The 17,391-nt window shown below is 44.3% G+C and overlaps 1 protein-coding gene across 1 annotated transcript in view; it reads right to left on the bottom strand.

Moving 5' to 3' along the window:
- The window catches only part of LOC138651262 (A.superbus venom factor 1-like), a 273,919-nt gene that overhangs the window by 34,556 nt on the left and 221,972 nt on the right, over positions 1 to 17,391 (bottom strand). Inside the window, exons 14-18 of the mRNA XM_069741368.1 lie at positions 15,892 to 16,050; positions 8,176 to 8,305; positions 4,368 to 4,442; positions 3,798 to 3,989; positions 1,827 to 1,932 (exon numbers count right to left, since the gene is read on the bottom strand). Coding sequence (XP_069597469.1) covers positions 1,827 to 1,932; positions 3,798 to 3,989; positions 4,368 to 4,442; positions 8,176 to 8,305; positions 15,892 to 16,050 — 662 coding nt within the window. The remainder of the gene's footprint in view (positions 1 to 1,826; positions 1,933 to 3,797; positions 3,990 to 4,367; positions 4,443 to 8,175; positions 8,306 to 15,891; positions 16,051 to 17,391) is intronic.

The following is a 17,391-nucleotide window of genomic DNA, read 5'->3' as shown; positions in this document are numbered from 1 at the left end:
CTCTGTACATCCACGGAGTTCAGTCCCCGGGTGGACAGGGCCAGTTGTCCGGCATTAGGTCTGGCTGGGGAAGAGGATACATGGAGGCGACACTCCATGTGCTCGTCCGTTCAGGATGCGGGGAGATCGGTGCCCTGGAAGAGACCCGTCGCCTCTAAAAATCAGCCCAGGCATGGCTTCCCACGTCGCAGGAGAGGATACGGAGAGGCGACACTCTCCGTGCTCGCCTGTTGATGGTTTGGGGAGATCGGAACCTTGAAAGGATCCGTCGCCCCATTCGTCCATGGAAAAAATAAAATAAAAAATGTAAAAGGTAAAAATAGAATAATAAAGAGCTTTGTGTCTGAATAGCAGACCCGTCCGTGTGCCTCCTACGGACACTAAGCAAGAACTGGTTAGCTGAGAGCCAGCAGGAGGGTGTATACTGCAGGGGAGGAGAGAACTTTCTTTGTATCATTTAGTGTCAGCCTCCTAGTGGCAGCAGCATACACCAAGGTCTGTGTCCTCCAATGAGGGGAAGGAGAAAAAAGTTATTGGCCACACCTTCTGTCAAATGAAAAAAAATGGCGGTCAGCTGATCTCCAATAATGAACTCTAACAGTTGGAGCCGGCTCTAGTATTAGATAGCACGATGGGTCCAAGACCACCGGGGAAGTAACTGCTCTGGCTCATAGAAAGAGGCCCCAAACCATGGACCACTTGTAAAATGTTAGTGTGCCCTAATAAGCTCGTAATATTTAGCAATAGCAATTACATTATTTATGATATTTAAGGCGCTGTACTTTGGATTTATAGACATTTTCTCCGATTATATTTAGTTGTTATGTAGGCTTGGGGAAGTTAAAAATAAATAATAGCAAAAAAATTCTATATGTAGAGACACTACACAGATATACCCACTAGAACAATAAATATTGAATACAGCGCAAGTGGAAATAAAACGTAACTTTTACTAGAACAATACAAAAGTACAAACAAATAAGTCACCCAAAAAGTGATATAAAAACACATGGGGTAAGGTCTCAACAAAGAGACACAGACAAGAGACCCCTAATAGGATTCGAAAGACACCGCCTGCAGAGGCATTTGCGGATAAAAGCAGACCAACAAATGATTCAAATGCCAACTACCAGAAACAAATACACATGAATCATGAGGCAAATACATATAGTTGGTTGCATGTAAATGAACAGATACTCCAAAACAGAAAAACACCTGTACCACGGTGTCATTAATAAGAGTTTAAGGTAAAAAAATGGAACATTCTCACCAACTCCAGGATGAATCGGCAGGAGACCCGGAAACCCTCTTGTACAAGGAATGATCCGGAATATGATGTAGGGAACTGACAAAACCCTGTCATTCCCTATGGGGCTCACAATGATCTATCCCCAAGACTCCTGCCCTTACAAGGGCAGTCCACAGCTACCCCTGCACAAACATGCCCTGCACTCTCCCTGTGGTCTCCCTGTGGTGTCTTTCGAATCCTATTAGGGGTCTCTTGTCTGTGTCTCTTTGTTGAGACCTTACCCCATGTGTTTTTATATCACTTTTTGGGTGACTTATTTGTTTGTACTTTTGTATTGTTCTAGTAAAAGTTACGTTTTATTTCCACTTAAGAAGTTAAAAATAACAAGATTATAAATTAGTTATACTCACCCTACCCCGACCATTGATGCCTCTCCACCATTGCCCTTGGTTTTTGCCAGGATGCAAATGTGACTACAGCGAACATGACCGCTGCAACCAATCACTGGGCTCAGTACTTATGTTGATACAGATGGCATGAGACCTCTAAGCCCACTCATTCTAGTATTCACACTTACTCTTCTTTTGATACTCTATTTAGTTCAAACAAATTCCACCGCCAACTCTCAGGGAAATTACTTCTTGGTGCACTTTCATCTTCCAAATCTTCCTCAGTGTTATCAGCTGCAGTTAAAAAAACGAATGAGTCCCTTGGATTTTTCAATGCAATACACTTTCTATTTTATGGAATAAAAATGGTATAAAAAAAAGTCCACCTTCTAAAAAAAACCCTCAAAATATTGATTCTTTATTTAAAATATGCTATATGCATTATATTAAAACAAAATATCTACACATATTAGGTGTCCACATAACAATACTGACCTGAGTAATTAATTCAACATGTTATTTGTAGGGATGGGTGGCTTTGGCCAAACTTTATAAAAAAAAGTTCAGTTTGGGTACCAGAACGATGCCTGAACTTGATCCAGACACTCAGGGCCTGAACATCCCATGCTGTTCCCTGCGTGACAGATTGGTAAACACTACTCTGTCTTACTGAAGTCGCTGGTCAATGCTGCTGGGTATCACGGACCACTACAGGTTCCCACGCTGTCACACAGAGGACAGAGTGTGAGCCAGGGGCTGTGACCGGCGGTTGAAAGGTTACTGCCGATAAGACCCCTGCTGATGTCTACAACTGTCATCAGTGTTGAATGCTCTCGCTGATAGCAAAGAGAGCAGGGGAGTCTGATGACAGTATTCATCAGCTGGGGCCTGTGTATAGTAAGAAATATGTTAGTAAGATATATAATTAGTGCAGTGCGTGTGTAGCATACTGTACATATATTTAGCTAATAAAGAAAAAAAAAGAAAAGAAAAAATGGCGCAGGGTCCTACTTATTATTCATACCCAGCTGAAGAAAAGCAGACAGCTGTGGGCTGATGTAATTATTCTGGGAAGAGGCCAATATTCAATATTCTTGCTGTTTTTAATAACCAGCAAATGCTAAGCAAACAGCTGTGGGCTGATATTAATAGGCTGGGAAGGGGCCATGACTAATAACACCAGACCTCAGTCGCCCAAGAAATGGCGCATCCATTAGATATGCCAATTTTGGCACTTAGCCTCGGCTCTTCCAGCATGCCCTGGTGCATTGGCAAGTGGGGTAATGGTTTTGAGGTTGATGTCAGTTGAATAATGTCCGTTGACATCAAGACCAGGGGTTAGTAATGGACATATATGAGACACCCCCATTACTAACCTCGAAGTCAAAAACAACCAGCCAAGGCAAAGCAAACAGCTGACGGCTGCAATCTGTAGCTGCTTTGCCTGTGCTTGTTATCAAAAATAGACAGGGCCCCATGGTTTTTTAAATGTATTTATTTTAACACACTGCCAACTCTTGGCATGGCTGTGATTAGGCCAGAAGTGTCCACACCAGAAAAGCTTGTTGATTGGCTGTGCTGCAGTCTTTCAACAAGCTTTATTCTGGCTGCCAAACCCGAACAGTAACTCGAACTACCGGGAGAAGTCCGTGTTCAGAGTCTGTGCACGGACACTAGGTGTTCGGTACAGACCCTGAACTTGACTTTGTTCGAGTTCGCCAATCACTAATCATTTGGTTTTTTTAAAAAAAGGCAACAATGTCAGAATTTTTTTTATATTTGTATACATTGTATTAGTGTGACATTGATTATACATACAAAATGTTTAAAGATTTGCAATATTTTTTTATTTTCTAGAGGATCCAGTATATGTGAATCTTACATGGACTAGTAATGTAATTTACATTAAAAATGTTCTCCAGCTTTAAGGTACAAATATGCAGTCACTCTATCCCTGGTTGCAATACCGGAAGAGAGCGGTCATGTCCGAACCCAATCATGAGGAAAGGGATCTGTGAGTGCCCTTGAGATGGCAGTAGTAGTGAACGTATGTGATCACCACTCCCTTCATTACCTATAGAAATGCTGAAGATAGTCATGTGCAGGTATCATGCAGTACAGCTAGAATACAGAACAACATAAAGAAACAAAATACTTACCCCTGTCCCATCCAAAGTCAGCAATTAATCGTGTTCTTAGTTCCTGTGCATGCAAGCAGCACTCCAAGAACATGGCTGCACATTCCTCCCCCTGCTGAACCTGCTTTCTTCTCTTAACGCAAGAAAGCCCCATAGGACTCTCATGCAACCCAGCCAAACAACATGGTTTCAGATGTACAGGACTTGCACTCGCTGTAGAACAATAAAGTAATATTGGTTATTTGAAAATATGTTTTCAGTGGGTACCGAACAAATTGTCACATAACATATCATCATATTCACTTGTGTAACTTGAAACCGAAGGACCCCAAGGAAAAATCTCCAACATATCCCTCAACAATAGTATAGTATGGGTCTTCTCATATGGGGCAATTGGACTGTTTGGGCACAGGCCCCTATAGAATTTTGGACCCGGATGTGACGGCAACTCCTGCACCCTCCATAGGTTACGCTCCTGATCATATTAGTTTCAATTTATAGTTTAATATGCAGGCTTAAATCAAAAACAAAAACCTGTTAATACATTTCTAAAACAATAAACTCTGTATTTAAGGTAGGTCAAACAATCACCTTTTTTATGCTTTGCTTCTATCAATTCTATGGAACGACGGCTACGCCCAGTGTGGCCTGAAGGACAGGTTAAATCTGGAAAACATCACATTATTGCATATAGGTAGCTCTTCTTCAACTCAACAGAAAAATATTAACCCATTTTTGTTCCCATTCATTTAGATCTTAAGGACAAAACTAGTTTTTTTTCCATGGTTGCATTTCAAGTTGTACTGTTTTCTTTATGGTCCATCAATATAATAATAATCATAATAATCTTTATTTAAATAGCGCCAACATATTCCGCAGCGCTTTACAGTTAAACAGTTTCAAACACAACAGTCATAAGTAACAGCGTTAACAATACTATAATGATGAAAGCAAAATAAAACAACGCTGCTCATGAGAGCTTACAATCAATATTACTATACGAGGTCATGTTCTTTTGTGAAACAACTTATAGTTTTTAATTTAAAGGGAACCTGTCACCTGAATTTGGCGGGACCGATTTTCAGTCATATGGGCGGAGTTTTCGGGTGTTTGATTCACCCTTTTCCTTCAATCCAATCTTGCGGCCAAGATGCAGCCAGCGGGTAAGGAAAGGGTGAATCAAACACCCAAAAACTCCGCCCATATGACCGAAAACCGGTCTTGCCAAATTCAGGTGACAGGTTCCCTTTAATGCTTCATCTCTGTACCCTTTTCAAATAGAATATGTTCACTACTGCACAAGCTAAATATTTTTCAATAAATTGTACTCATCATTAAAAAAATCACAATAAAGTTCTATTTTGTGCTCATTATGTTTTTCTTTCTGTGGACATGGAACACACCATTATGTTGCCCTAGGTTAAAAGGAATCTGTTAGCAACATGATAAAGGGGCAGAGCCCCTGATTCCAGCAATGTGTTACTTAGTTTACACTGGATGGAGCAGTTGTGATAGAATTAGTTTTCTTTGCCGCGAATCTAGCAGAGCTCGGAATACTGACTTTTTATAACCCCACTCACACCACTGATTGGCATCTTTTTTGCACACTTCTGTTAATCAGTGGTGGTGGGTGTGTGGGTAGCTTGTCCTGTGGTTAAAATTTCCTCCTGATACTATTAAAACAGTAATTACCCCTTAACCCCCGGAGCTTTTTTCGGTTTATAGTTTTCGTTATTCGTTCCCCTTCTTTCCGGCGGCATAACTTTAATATTTTTCCGCCAATATGGCCATGCGAGGGCTTATTTTTTTGCGGGATGAGTTGTACTTTTGAACAACATCATTGGTTTTACCATGTTATGTACTAGAAAACGGGAAAAAAAATTTCAAATGCGGTAAAATTGCAAAAAAAGTTTTTTGTTTGGCTTTTTTGCTAGGTTCCCTAAATGCTAAAACTGACCAGTCATTATGATTCTACATTACGAGTTCTTAGACACCAAACATGTCTAGGTTATTTTTTTTTATCTAAGTGGTGCAAAAAAAATCCAAACTTTGCTTAAAAAAAAAAACAAATTGTGCCATTTTCCGATACCTGTAGCATCATTTTTCGTGATCTGGGGTCGAGTGAGGGTTTACTTTTTGCATGCCGAGCTGACATTTTTAATGATACAATTTTGGTGTACATACCTTCTTTTGATCGCCCATTATTGCATTTTAATGCAATGTCGCAGCGACCAAAAAAATGTAATTCTGGAATTTTGATTTTTTTTCTCGCTACGCCGTTTAGCGATCAAGTTAATCCTTTTTTTTATTGATAGATCAGGCAATTCTAAACGCGGCGATACCAAATATGTGTAGATTTGATTTTTTTTATTGTTTTATTTTGATTGGGGCGAAAGGGGGGTGTTTTAAACTTTTATTTTATTTTATTTTTTTTATATTTTTAAACACTTTTTTTTTTTTACTTTTGGCATGATTCAATAGCCTCCATGGGAGACTAGTAGCTGGCACCACTCGATTGCCTCTGCTACATAGAGGTGATGGTCAGATCACTTCTATGTTGCAGAATTACAGCATTGCTATGAGCGCCGACCACAGGGTGGCGCTCATAGCAATCTGTCATCAACAACCACAGAGGTCTTCAGGAGACCTGTGGTTGTGATGGCAATGCACCGATGACCCCCGATCATGTGACAGAAGTCAGCGGTGCGCATATTTTTGGCCCGGTGGCCGGAAGCGCTTGTTAAATGCCGCTGTCAGCGTTTGACAGCGGCATTTAACTAGTTAATAGGTGCGAGTGGATCACGATTCCACTCGCGCCTATTGCGGGCACATGTCAGCTGACATGTCGCGGCTTTGAGGTGGGCTCACCGCGGCATCAAAGCGGGGGTACTGCCATTGGACGTACTATCCCGTCTAATGGCAGTAAGGGGTTAAAACACATCCCAGTAAGGGAGGTTGTACAGGATTATAATAGTAATATGACTGATTTAGTCCTAAAAAAAAGACAATGCCAAGCTGTTTTCGGATGAAAACTGTCATATTTGTCTTATTCTAGACAATTGCTTTTATTAATGATTTTTGCTTTGCATCTTTCTCATAGATAAAAATGTTTTTGAAAATGTCTTTAAATGATGAAGTCATATTACAGACCGTATCTGAAGCATCTCATTCCAAGATGTTCATCTGGGTTTTCAGATGATTTTTGGGATATGTTTGGGAGAAATGTTCTTTTTTTCATGATGAATTTGGAACATTTTCAATTACCAATAACCATCGCCATGCACATTGCCAGCAGGTGGCCTGTATTTTTATAGTAATTCACACCATCTTTGTAAGAGAAATTAACTATGCAATTTACTTAGCATTAAAAAACCTCTCCTGTCAAAAAATGAGGAATTTTTAATTCTTGCCGAGGTTGCCAGACACCCCAGAGTGGCAGGCTCTTAGGAAAGGAGTGCAAGTTGAAAGTTGCTTGCCACGCTCTATAGCTGGCCAGATTGCTGGAACCAACCAGCTTCAGGGTCCCAAGCTGTCCACTTGAAAGCTTCTCTAAAGCTACCTTCACACATAACGATATCGTTAACGATATCGTTGCAACGTCACGCTTTTTTGTGACGTAGCAACGATCTTGCTAACGATCTCCTTATGTGTGACAGCGACCAACGATCAGGCCCCTGCTGGGAGATCGTTGGTCGTGGGGAATGATCAGGACCTTTTTTTGGTCGCTGATCACCCGCTGTCATCGCTGGATCGGCGTGTGTGACGCCAATCCAGCGATGTGTTCACTTGTAACCAGGGTAAATATCGGGTTACTAAGTGCAGGGCCGCGCTTAGTAACCCAATATTTACCCTGGTTACCATTGTAAAAGTAAAAAAAAAAAAAAAAGTATATACTTACATTCCGATGTCTGTCACGTCCCCCGCCGTCAGCTTCCCTGCACTGACTGTCAGCGCCGCCGGCCGTAAAGCAGAGCACAGCGGTGACGTCACCGCTGTGCTCTGCTTTACGGCTGGCACTGACACAGTCAGTGTGGGAAGCTGACGGCGGGGGACGTGACAGACATCAGAATGTAAGTATTTAGTGTTTTTTTTTTTACTTTTACAATGGTAACCAGGGTAAATATCGGGTTACTAAGCGCGGCCCTGCACTTAGTAACCCGATGTTTACCCTGGTTACCCGGTTACTTCGGCATCATTGAAGACAGTTTCAACGATGCCGAAGTCTTTCCCTGGATCGTTGGTCGCTGGAGAGAGCTGTCTGTGTTACAGCTCCCCAGTGACCACACAACGACTTACCAACGATCACGGCCAGGTCGTATCGCTGGTCGTGATCGTTGGTAAGTCGTTTAGTGTAACGGTACCTTAAGAAAAAACCTACCTGTATCTTTTGTGTATTTACCTTTTCTGGCTGGAGTTTGCATGTCTAAATTAGTTGCGAAATCTAGGCCTGCGTCTTGAAATACACCCAGAGGGTCGGCTCCACTTCCAGCTGTGCATCCAATATCATTTTGCTGTACGTCATCCCATACCTAGATTTAACAAAACAGATGTCACAAAATAAACTCCACAGAAAATGGGATCTTAGTAGCTTTCACGTCATCCTTAGATGTTACCATAAACCATCAATATCTGCATGAAAATAGCAGAAACATAATACTGGTCTGCTCCATAAGTAACACAGACTGCAGTCGTGGCCAAAAGTTTGGAGCACGAGACAAATTATTTTTTTTTACAATGTTTTCTGCTTTGGTGTTTTCAGACTTTTTAGTCAGATGTTTCTGCAGACATATTTCTGCATAATGTTTGTACAGAAGTTTATGCAAAGACTTCTGCTATCCAACCTAGCATGAAGAATAGCAGTTTTGGGCCAAATCCCGACTGTATTCTGATGTGAGAGGCAGCCAGTAAGTGATGGAAAGACCTCAATGCCAGGAAGATGGCACGAATTCCCAGGATGTTGATGGGCATAGTCGCTTCCACTGGGAACCACTTGCCCTGTGGTGTAGGTGCACTGCACCCCAACCTGTCAGGCTCGCATCGGTGGTCAGAACCTTCCATTGACCTGTGAGAAAGGATTTCCCCTTTGCTAGCAAGATTGGCTTGAGCTACCAGTGCAGGGACCTCCTGGTTGACGACGTGAGCCGGAACTCCCTGTCGAGAGAGAAAGGGTTCTTGTCCCAGGACTTGAGGATGGCTAGATGGAGAGGCCTGAGGTGAAACTGGGCAAATGGGACAACTTCTATTGCTGCCCCATCCTGCCGAGGACTCTCATGGCAAACCGGAGAGATCGAGGGGATTTGTGGAGGAGGGTGCAAACTCCTAGGCGCAGAGCCAGTGCCTTGTCTTTGGGAAGGAGCACTAGATCCCTGGAGGTGTTGAATAGCACTCCCAGGAAGGTCAGAGACTGACTCGGGGTTGGTGATTACTTTTGTAGGTTGACTAACCAGCCCATGCGACTAAGAGTGTCGATTGTGATTGAGACGATGAGCTCGCAGTCCTTGAAGGTGGGAACCTTGAGTTGATCGTCCAAGTATGGAACGACTACTATGCCTCTGGAGTGCAGGACATCCATGGTGGCTGCCATGACTTTGGTAAACACTCTGGGAGCCGTGGCGAGTCCAAACGGGAGAGCCGCGAACTGGTAGTGGTCCTAGTCGATTGCGAACCTGAGAAGCCTCTGATGGGCAGGTGCAATCGGTATATGCAGGTATGTGTCTTGTATGTCTATGGAGGCGAGAAATTCTCCCTTCTCCATGGACGCAATGATGGACCGAAGGGACTCCATGTGGAAGTGATGGATCCGTACATATTTGTTGAGTTGTTTTAGGTCCAGTATGGGCTGCACGCTGCCTCCTTTCTTGGGGACTACGAATAGATTTGAGTAGAACCCTCGGAAGCGCTCGGCCATGGGGACCGGTAATATGACTCCTGCTTGAAAAAGCGAGGAGACCGCTTGTCGGAAAGCACGAGCCTTGGCTGGTCGTTTTGGGGGGACAGAGAGGAAGAATCAGTCCGGTGGGTTGGAGGTGAACTCTATCTTTGATCCGGAAGACACTAGTTGCCTGACCCACCTGTCTTCTGTAATAGGCAGTCAGACTTGATGAAAGAGCAAAAGTCGGCTGCCTACGGGTGTGGTGTCTTCCGGAGTCCATGAGTCATGATGAGGAGAAAGTCTGAGATTTTCCTGCTCTGGGCTTACACTGGCCTGCTTTTGACTGCCAGGTCTTGTCCGACCTTTGCGTCGATCATGAGTTGTCCCTGCGTGGGGAACAGTTACGATTTTGTGCTGGACGCAAGACCGACCAGCCCGAGGAGTTCTGAAAGGATCGGAATCGAGTTTGGTTACGCTTCTTGTAAGTGCGTTTAGGTTTCAGTTGGGGAAGAGAGGTACTCTTACCCCCGGTGGCGTTGGATATCATCGTGTCCAACTGTTCACCGAAAAAGTCACCCACTGAGGTAGGGGATGTACGTGAGGGACTTCTTTCAGGCTGCGTCCGCTTTCCATTCCCGCAGCCAGAGGATACGCCGAATTGTGATGGCGTTTGATGCTATCCCCGCTACACCCCTTGCTGAATCCAGAGCTGCATGCAGTATGTAATCTGCTACGACTGCTATTTGAACCGCTTGGTCCGACAGCTCAGGAGCGGATGCTTGGAGGCCAGCTTGTAAATTTTTGGCCCAGGCCAGAATGGCCTTGGCAGCCCAAACTTAAGCGAACGCGGGAGCCAGCAATGCCCCTGCAGCCTCAAAAATTGAACGAGCCATGCATTCTACCTGCCGGTCTGCTGCGTCCCTGAGGGTTGAGATATCTGGCAGTGAAAGGAGGGTCTGTGCTGCTAGTCTAGAGACTGGGGGGTCCACTTTGGGTGGGTCTGTCCATTCCTTGGTATCCTTTGGCGGGAAGGGGTACCTCGCCTCCGGATATTTGCAATTAGCAAATTTTTTCTCAGGCTGTGAGAGCTGCTTTTTAAGGATCGCCTTAAACTCTGGGTGGTTAGAGAAAACCTTAGGCGGCTTCAGAGGTCCTTCAAAGGAAATCTTCTGTTCTGGGACCTCTGGTGGCAGATCAGAATTGTCCAGTACCCGATGGATGGAAGAGATTAAGTCCTCAACTAGCGCTGTATTGCTAGGGGGGATTGGGTTCAGGGACCCCTCCGTTTCCTTGTCTGAGTCGGAGTCACAGATGCCTTCCGAATCCTGTGCATCACTAAGGTGTCCCCTGCTGGGTGAGCTGGGGCAGAGGCCTTCTCTGGTCAGGGATTGCAGAGATCTGCATCGTCTGCCCCTGGAAGGGGATGGTCTAGATGACCTGGAACTACGGTGTCTTTCCCTAGAAGGGGATGACCGTGTGCTATGGGATGACGCAGATGGACTTGACCTATGGGTCCGCTTGCATCCTGACCTAGACGTGGATGTGCCAGGGTCGTCCTGTCCCTGAGTCAAGCTCTCCCTTTGCTGGGTAACGGTCATAGCCGAGGCATGACTCTGCAGAGCCTGAAGCAATGTGGAGGTTAGGTTAGCTGTAGACTGCATCATAGATTGCAACATCTGAGTGACCCATTCCGGCGCGGCATTAGACACCGAAGCATTGGCAGGGGCTTCTTGGGGCTCTGACACAGTAGTCTGAGTGCAGTCCTGGCAGTGCGGGTACGTGCTGCCACTGGGGAGAGCGGTCCTGCAGGCTGTGTAGAATGCATAATAGCAGTCCTGACTGGTTCTCTTGGACCTTGCATAGTGCACAGAGTGCAGAAGGGCTGGCTATGCAGAGGACCTTACAGGGGTAGCTATGCAGAGGAACCTATAGGGGAGCCTTATAGGAAATATGGATTCACAGTCGAGTAAAACAACCTAGCTGTGATCTTACCCCACCAGCTTGCCCCTAGGTCCAGCACCGAAGATCCACTGTCCTGTGCCCCCCGGAGACTGGCTGGCCTGGTCCTGGTCCTGCTGACCGGGAGATGCAGGGTTAATCCTTGCTGCAGTAGAAATGGCTGCCGAGGAGAAGAGGAAGGGGGAGAAGGGGGTGGGGAGCTGAGAAAAAGGTGGCAAAGCTGTGTAAAAACGTGCCCTTTCTGTCTCAATCCGCCCCCTCTATGACATTTGTCATCCAGGAGGGGATCGGATCTGAACCGGAGCCCCGTATTTAAGGTAGGATAGCGGTGGGACTATAAGCGGAAGGGGGGCCCTGTGAGGGATCCCCCTGAGGCAGTATAGAGCTGGTGCTGCCGCAGAGACAGGGGTGCAGGGAGCCCTGTGTCTCTATTGTGCCATTCCTGCCTGCACTCCCGCTGGCTCCGACAGGAGCCTGCAGCTGGGCTGGGGTCCCTGGATGCAGGTGCAGTGAGCTGGCCCATTGCTGGGAGCTGCAGAGTGCTGCCTGTACAGGCCCTACCTGAGGCGTCTCAACCTAATGCCCCCAGAGGGGGATTAGGGAGGGTGCTACTGTCACCATCAGGGGGCTTTATCCTCGCCTCGACCTCAACCCAGCAACCAAAAGGAATTGGGGAAGGAAGGGGGTCTCTCCACTTCGAACCAGCACCCGAGGGACTGGGGAAGGAGCGACATGAGGAAAAGCCATCTCGACTTCAACTGGGCACCCCATAATAGGGGCCGAGGAAGGAGCCATGCCGGGAGTCTCACAGGAGACCCACTTTTCTTCATCTGTATGCCTCGGGAAAAAAACGGAGTAAAAAATTTTAGGTGTGCCTCCTATGCGACACTAAGCAAAAACTGGAGAAGGCTGGCACCGTTAAGGGGTGTATACTGCAGAGAAGGAGCCACGGTTAATCTTTTTCAGATTATTCATAGTGTCACCTCCTAGTGGACAGCAGCATAACACCCATGGTCCTGTGTCCCCCAATGAGGCGACAGAGTAAAAAGTAACCCGTCTAGTGTTGTAGGGTATTCTAGATCTTCACACACAGTTTAGCAATTTCTAGTGCATGTTAGTTTAACCCCTAACCTCCTTTTATGTGGGCTCCAGCATTGAGCCTGCATCTTTCCAGACACATGAAGTTGGATTGATCAGCAGTCATGTACTTCTAAGAGCAGCTGTTGGAATCACAATCCTGTTAACTTGTTAAATGCTGCTGCCAATCACTGACAGCGGCATTGTCACAACTCTGTTGTCAGGTGTCCCGAGACCAGTGGCTCCTTCCCTGTCGCTAATGCTAGGGGTGCCTTAACGCGCCCTGTTCCCCTGAATACTTCTGATGGTGAAAACACCGGGGCCACATACCTTGCCTTAGCTCCTAAATCCGCCCTCAATCTCTACTCTTCCCCCACCCAGGGAAGAGGGGAGTAGAAGTATGCCGTAATACACCAACCAGGTAATACAAACAGAGATAAAGGAAAATACCAATCATAGAAATATTAGATAAATCCTCCAAACACCATCTCAAACAACAACCACAAACCACCATCTCCTAACCATGCAGCATAAGCTAGTTCTTGCAATGAGTGCTAGTCAGGGTTCAGATTATATAGGAGATGGGAGTGGCTAACTGTGAACAGCAGAAAGCCTTAATGCAGGAAAGCTTCCAAGAGCTCTAAACTGAGCAGATTAACCCCTGCACTGCTAAAAGAAACCTGCACCATTTAATATGAAAGTGAACTCCCAGGACCTTTCTGACGGCAACGCGAGTGGTGATGTCAGTCAAGTCAAAGGAGTTCACCGAGAGACGCTCTGCTCAGTGTTGGGATTGGTTGTTTTGGGCACATAGTGGTTCCTACCTTGGCAGGTAGCAGAATTAAAATAATAAACAACAATATTCCTCATCTGTCCACAGAGAAAATAATAATCCATTTGTCCCACAAAGGGTGTAGCTCTGCTACATCTAGATGTCAGGCTGTATTGTTGCATGATGTGACAACACAGCCTGCCATCCAGAAGTGCTTCCTGTCTCAGCAGGGGACACTGCAGACTTTCACACAGTGCGCTTCCACAAAGATCTCCTCTATTCAGATGACTTATGAAGGTCAGGTATTGACCGAAACAGCTTAGTTTTCTGGAATTTCTACATGCAATAAAAAGTAGTTGAATACACCTCTACGAGTGGCAAGTATTTCTACATCGCAGTTGACAAATTTGGTTATCTTATTTGTGCACCACCAGAATTCCAGAAGTGCCAAGTTTCCCTAATTGCCATCAAGCAGAGACACTAAGCAAGGTGTCTCACGGTGAATTCCTTTGACCTGACTGATGTCACCGCGTGGGAAAAGTTGTAACGATGCTTGCGCCGATAACAGTGAGGTGAGAGTAGTTCACCACGAGGTGCTGAGCAAATACACACAGCTCAGTGTCTCAGCTGGATGGCAGGCTGTATAGTCACATCATGCAACAATGTAGCCTGGCATCTAGATGTAGCAGAGCTAGACACATTGTGGAACAAATGGATTATATTCTCTGTGAACATGTGATGAATATTAAAGGAGTTTGTGTCATTCTTTCAATTAAAGGACTTTATTCCGGGTGATTTTTTTTTCATACAATATCACTACACATCTCCATTACTAACCTCTGGGCTTGATGTCACCTGACAGTACAAGGGTGACATCAACCCTCCCAACTATCACCCCACTTACCACTGCACCAGGGAAAATGGGAAGAGCCAGGCAAAGTGCCAGAATTGGCTCATTTAATAGATGTGCCTTTTCTGGGGAGGCTGCGGGCTGCTATTTTTAGGCTGGGGGGTCCTTTACCAGCCAGACAATACCAGTCCCCAGGTGTCTGCTTTAGATTGGCTGGTTGTACAAAGTGCGTTTAGCTCCATCAATCCCTATACAAGGGAAGAATGTGCATATAGACGTGGTACACCATAGAAGGCTCCCGCCCACCAAGATAGGAACCGCTATGTGTACAAAATAACCAATCCTCTACAAAATTCTAAAAGTATTATCTGGTACAGGAGGTTCGGCAAGAACCATGCAAAGAATAAAAAATATATACAGTATATAAAAAAAATGTAATCTGATAAGAAGTTTGATACGGAGGGTAATCAATGGGGTGATTAGAAGATCGCGGAAGGCTTTACAGAAACGGTGCTAGAAATTTTTATTTTACTTTTTTCTTCACTGACAGAACAGCACTTGGATGAATCGCTCTTCTGTCCCAGAACAACTACAAGGAGAGAAGAGAGAAGCACAGCCCAAGTGCTGCCAGATTTATCAAATATTGGGTATTTTGATCACTGTGATGGAGTCTATCACAGTAATCAAAAGCCTACAGCCAATGAAAAAATCTGAGTGGTTGCCGAGTGCAGGGAGGTGGAACTTGCTAGGCGCACTGTGCATGCGCCTGCCATTTTCCTACAACAGAAGGTGGGGGTCAGGGGAATGGTGTAACTGGTATAAAGGTACCATAGGGGTCTCAGGGAACCCTATTTTTCTTTCCAACACCTTATATCATGTCAGAGGAGAGAGAAAATATATTTTAACCAGATCACAGTTTGTGTTTCTACGTAATCGCAATTGTTCATTGAACAACGGCGATCACGTGATCATGGACACAGAAAAAACGGCCCTGATCATGTTCTCAGGGGTCTCGGTTACCTCCAGCAGCTGAAACCCCGGGTGTTTCCAACTCTGGGGGGTTATATCCCTAATTCCGATCGTTGTTTTGAAGCCGCAATGAGGGAATAAGGCCCCCTACCGACCGCCGTTTTAATGCACATCGGCGGTCATTAAGGAATTTAAGAGAGAGAAGAAGAATGATAGATAGGCATTGCTTTTCCTTTAGAGACAGAGCTATTTGTGCATATTTTCAGGTGAGCATTGCTCTTCCTTCAGGTACCTATTAGGAGGGACAATATACCAGTGAGAATATACACACAAACATACACTTCTCCAGAATGGAGCTGTACTTTGTACTCCACACTTTGTGTTTAGTTCTCTATACATTGGGCTTACCTTTTAGAGAGCTACTGTATACAGTCATATTAATTTGTTTAGCGGGGTAAAGTTTCTGACAGGTTCCCTTTAAAAAGTAACATACAGTCTTTCCCTAGGATTTGTGACATAGTTTAGTTATTTAAAGGCATATTTTCCATACCTGTAGTTAATAGATTTTAAAAGACAATTATAGACACATCTAGTTATATATTTCTTTAATACAGACCTTGTCCTGGGTGAGCCTGTTTTTGCTGTTTAAGACAAATACTGCCTTGTCTACAGCTACCAAGCCCACATATGCTCCATTATCTCCAGTCAGACGAAGTTCTACCTTTTCTTGAGGTTTGTAAAAATTTCTTGCTGTTTTAGGTGCTTGTATTGTTAGCTGTTAAAACAGAAACATGGTACAAGATATTTATCTTTCTAACAAATTAGTAATGACTAGACCTGGAGTGTTGAACATTGAAATCATTTTCTGGAGAATTCTGTCAAGTGCCAAGGTATGAAGTTACATAGCAACATTACATTTAGGGAATTTATAAAAAATCCTAGATTATTACTGCAATTTATCACGATTTTCTGTCCAACTGGAGAGTTAATTTGCAAATATGAACAAAATATTATAAATATTATAGCATAAAGTGCCTATCTAGGGGCTCTGTCAGGGGACCGCAAGAAGACCCTCAGATATGGAGTATGCTGTCCTCATACACGTTAGCAGGGTGTGCAATGAGACATGTAGCTCAACCCCTTAAGCCTCGAGGGTGGTTTGCACGTTAATGACCGGGCCAATTTTTACAATTCTGACCACTGTCCCTTTATGAGGTTATAACTCTGGAACGCTTCAACGGATCTTGGCGATTCTGACATTGTTTTCTCGTGACATATTGTACTTCATTTTAGTGGTAACATTTATTCGATATAACTTGCGGTTATTTGTGAAAAAAACGGAAATTTGGCGAAAATTTAGAAAATTTCGCAATTTTCCAACTTTAAATTTTTATGCCCTTAAATCACAGAGATATGTCACGCAAAATACTTAATAAGTAACATTTCCCACATGTCTACTTTACAACAGCACAATTTTGGAACCAAAATTTTTTTTTGTTAGGGAGTTATAAGGGTTAAATTTGATCAGCAATTTCTCATTTTTACAACACCATTTTTTTTTAGGGACCACATCTCATTTGATGTCATTTTGAGGGGTCTATATGATAGAAAATACCCAAGTGTGACACCATTCTAAAAACTGCACCCCTCAAGGTGCTCAAAACCACATTCAAGAAGTTTATTAACCCTTCAGGGGTTTCACAGGAATTTTTGGAATGTTTAAATAAAAATGAATATTTAACTTTTTTTCACACAAAATTTATTTCAGCTCCAATTTGTTTTATTTTACCAAGGGTAACAGGATAAAATGGATGCCAAACATTGTTGTACAATCTGTACTGAGTACGCTGATACCCCATATGTGGGGGTAAACCACTGTTTGGGCGCATGGCAGAGCTCGGAAGGAAAGGAGCGCCATTTGACTCTTCAATGCAAAATTGACAGGAATTGAGATGGGACGCCATGTTGCGTTTGGAGAGCCCCTCATGTGCCTAAACATTGAAACCCCCCACAAGTGACACCATTTTGGAAAGTAGACACCCTAAGGAACTTATCTAGATGTGTGGTGACCACTTTGACCCACCAATTGCTTCACAGAAGTTTATAATGCAGAGCC

The sequence above is a fragment of the Ranitomeya imitator genome, chromosome 1 (assembly GCF_032444005.1).
Source record: "Ranitomeya imitator isolate aRanImi1 chromosome 1, aRanImi1.pri, whole genome shotgun sequence".
Taxonomy (NCBI): Eukaryota; Metazoa; Chordata; class Amphibia; order Anura; family Dendrobatidae; genus Ranitomeya; species Ranitomeya imitator.
Note: the sequence above shows the minus strand (reverse complement) of the source record. Positions and strands in the feature narration are given on the sequence as shown.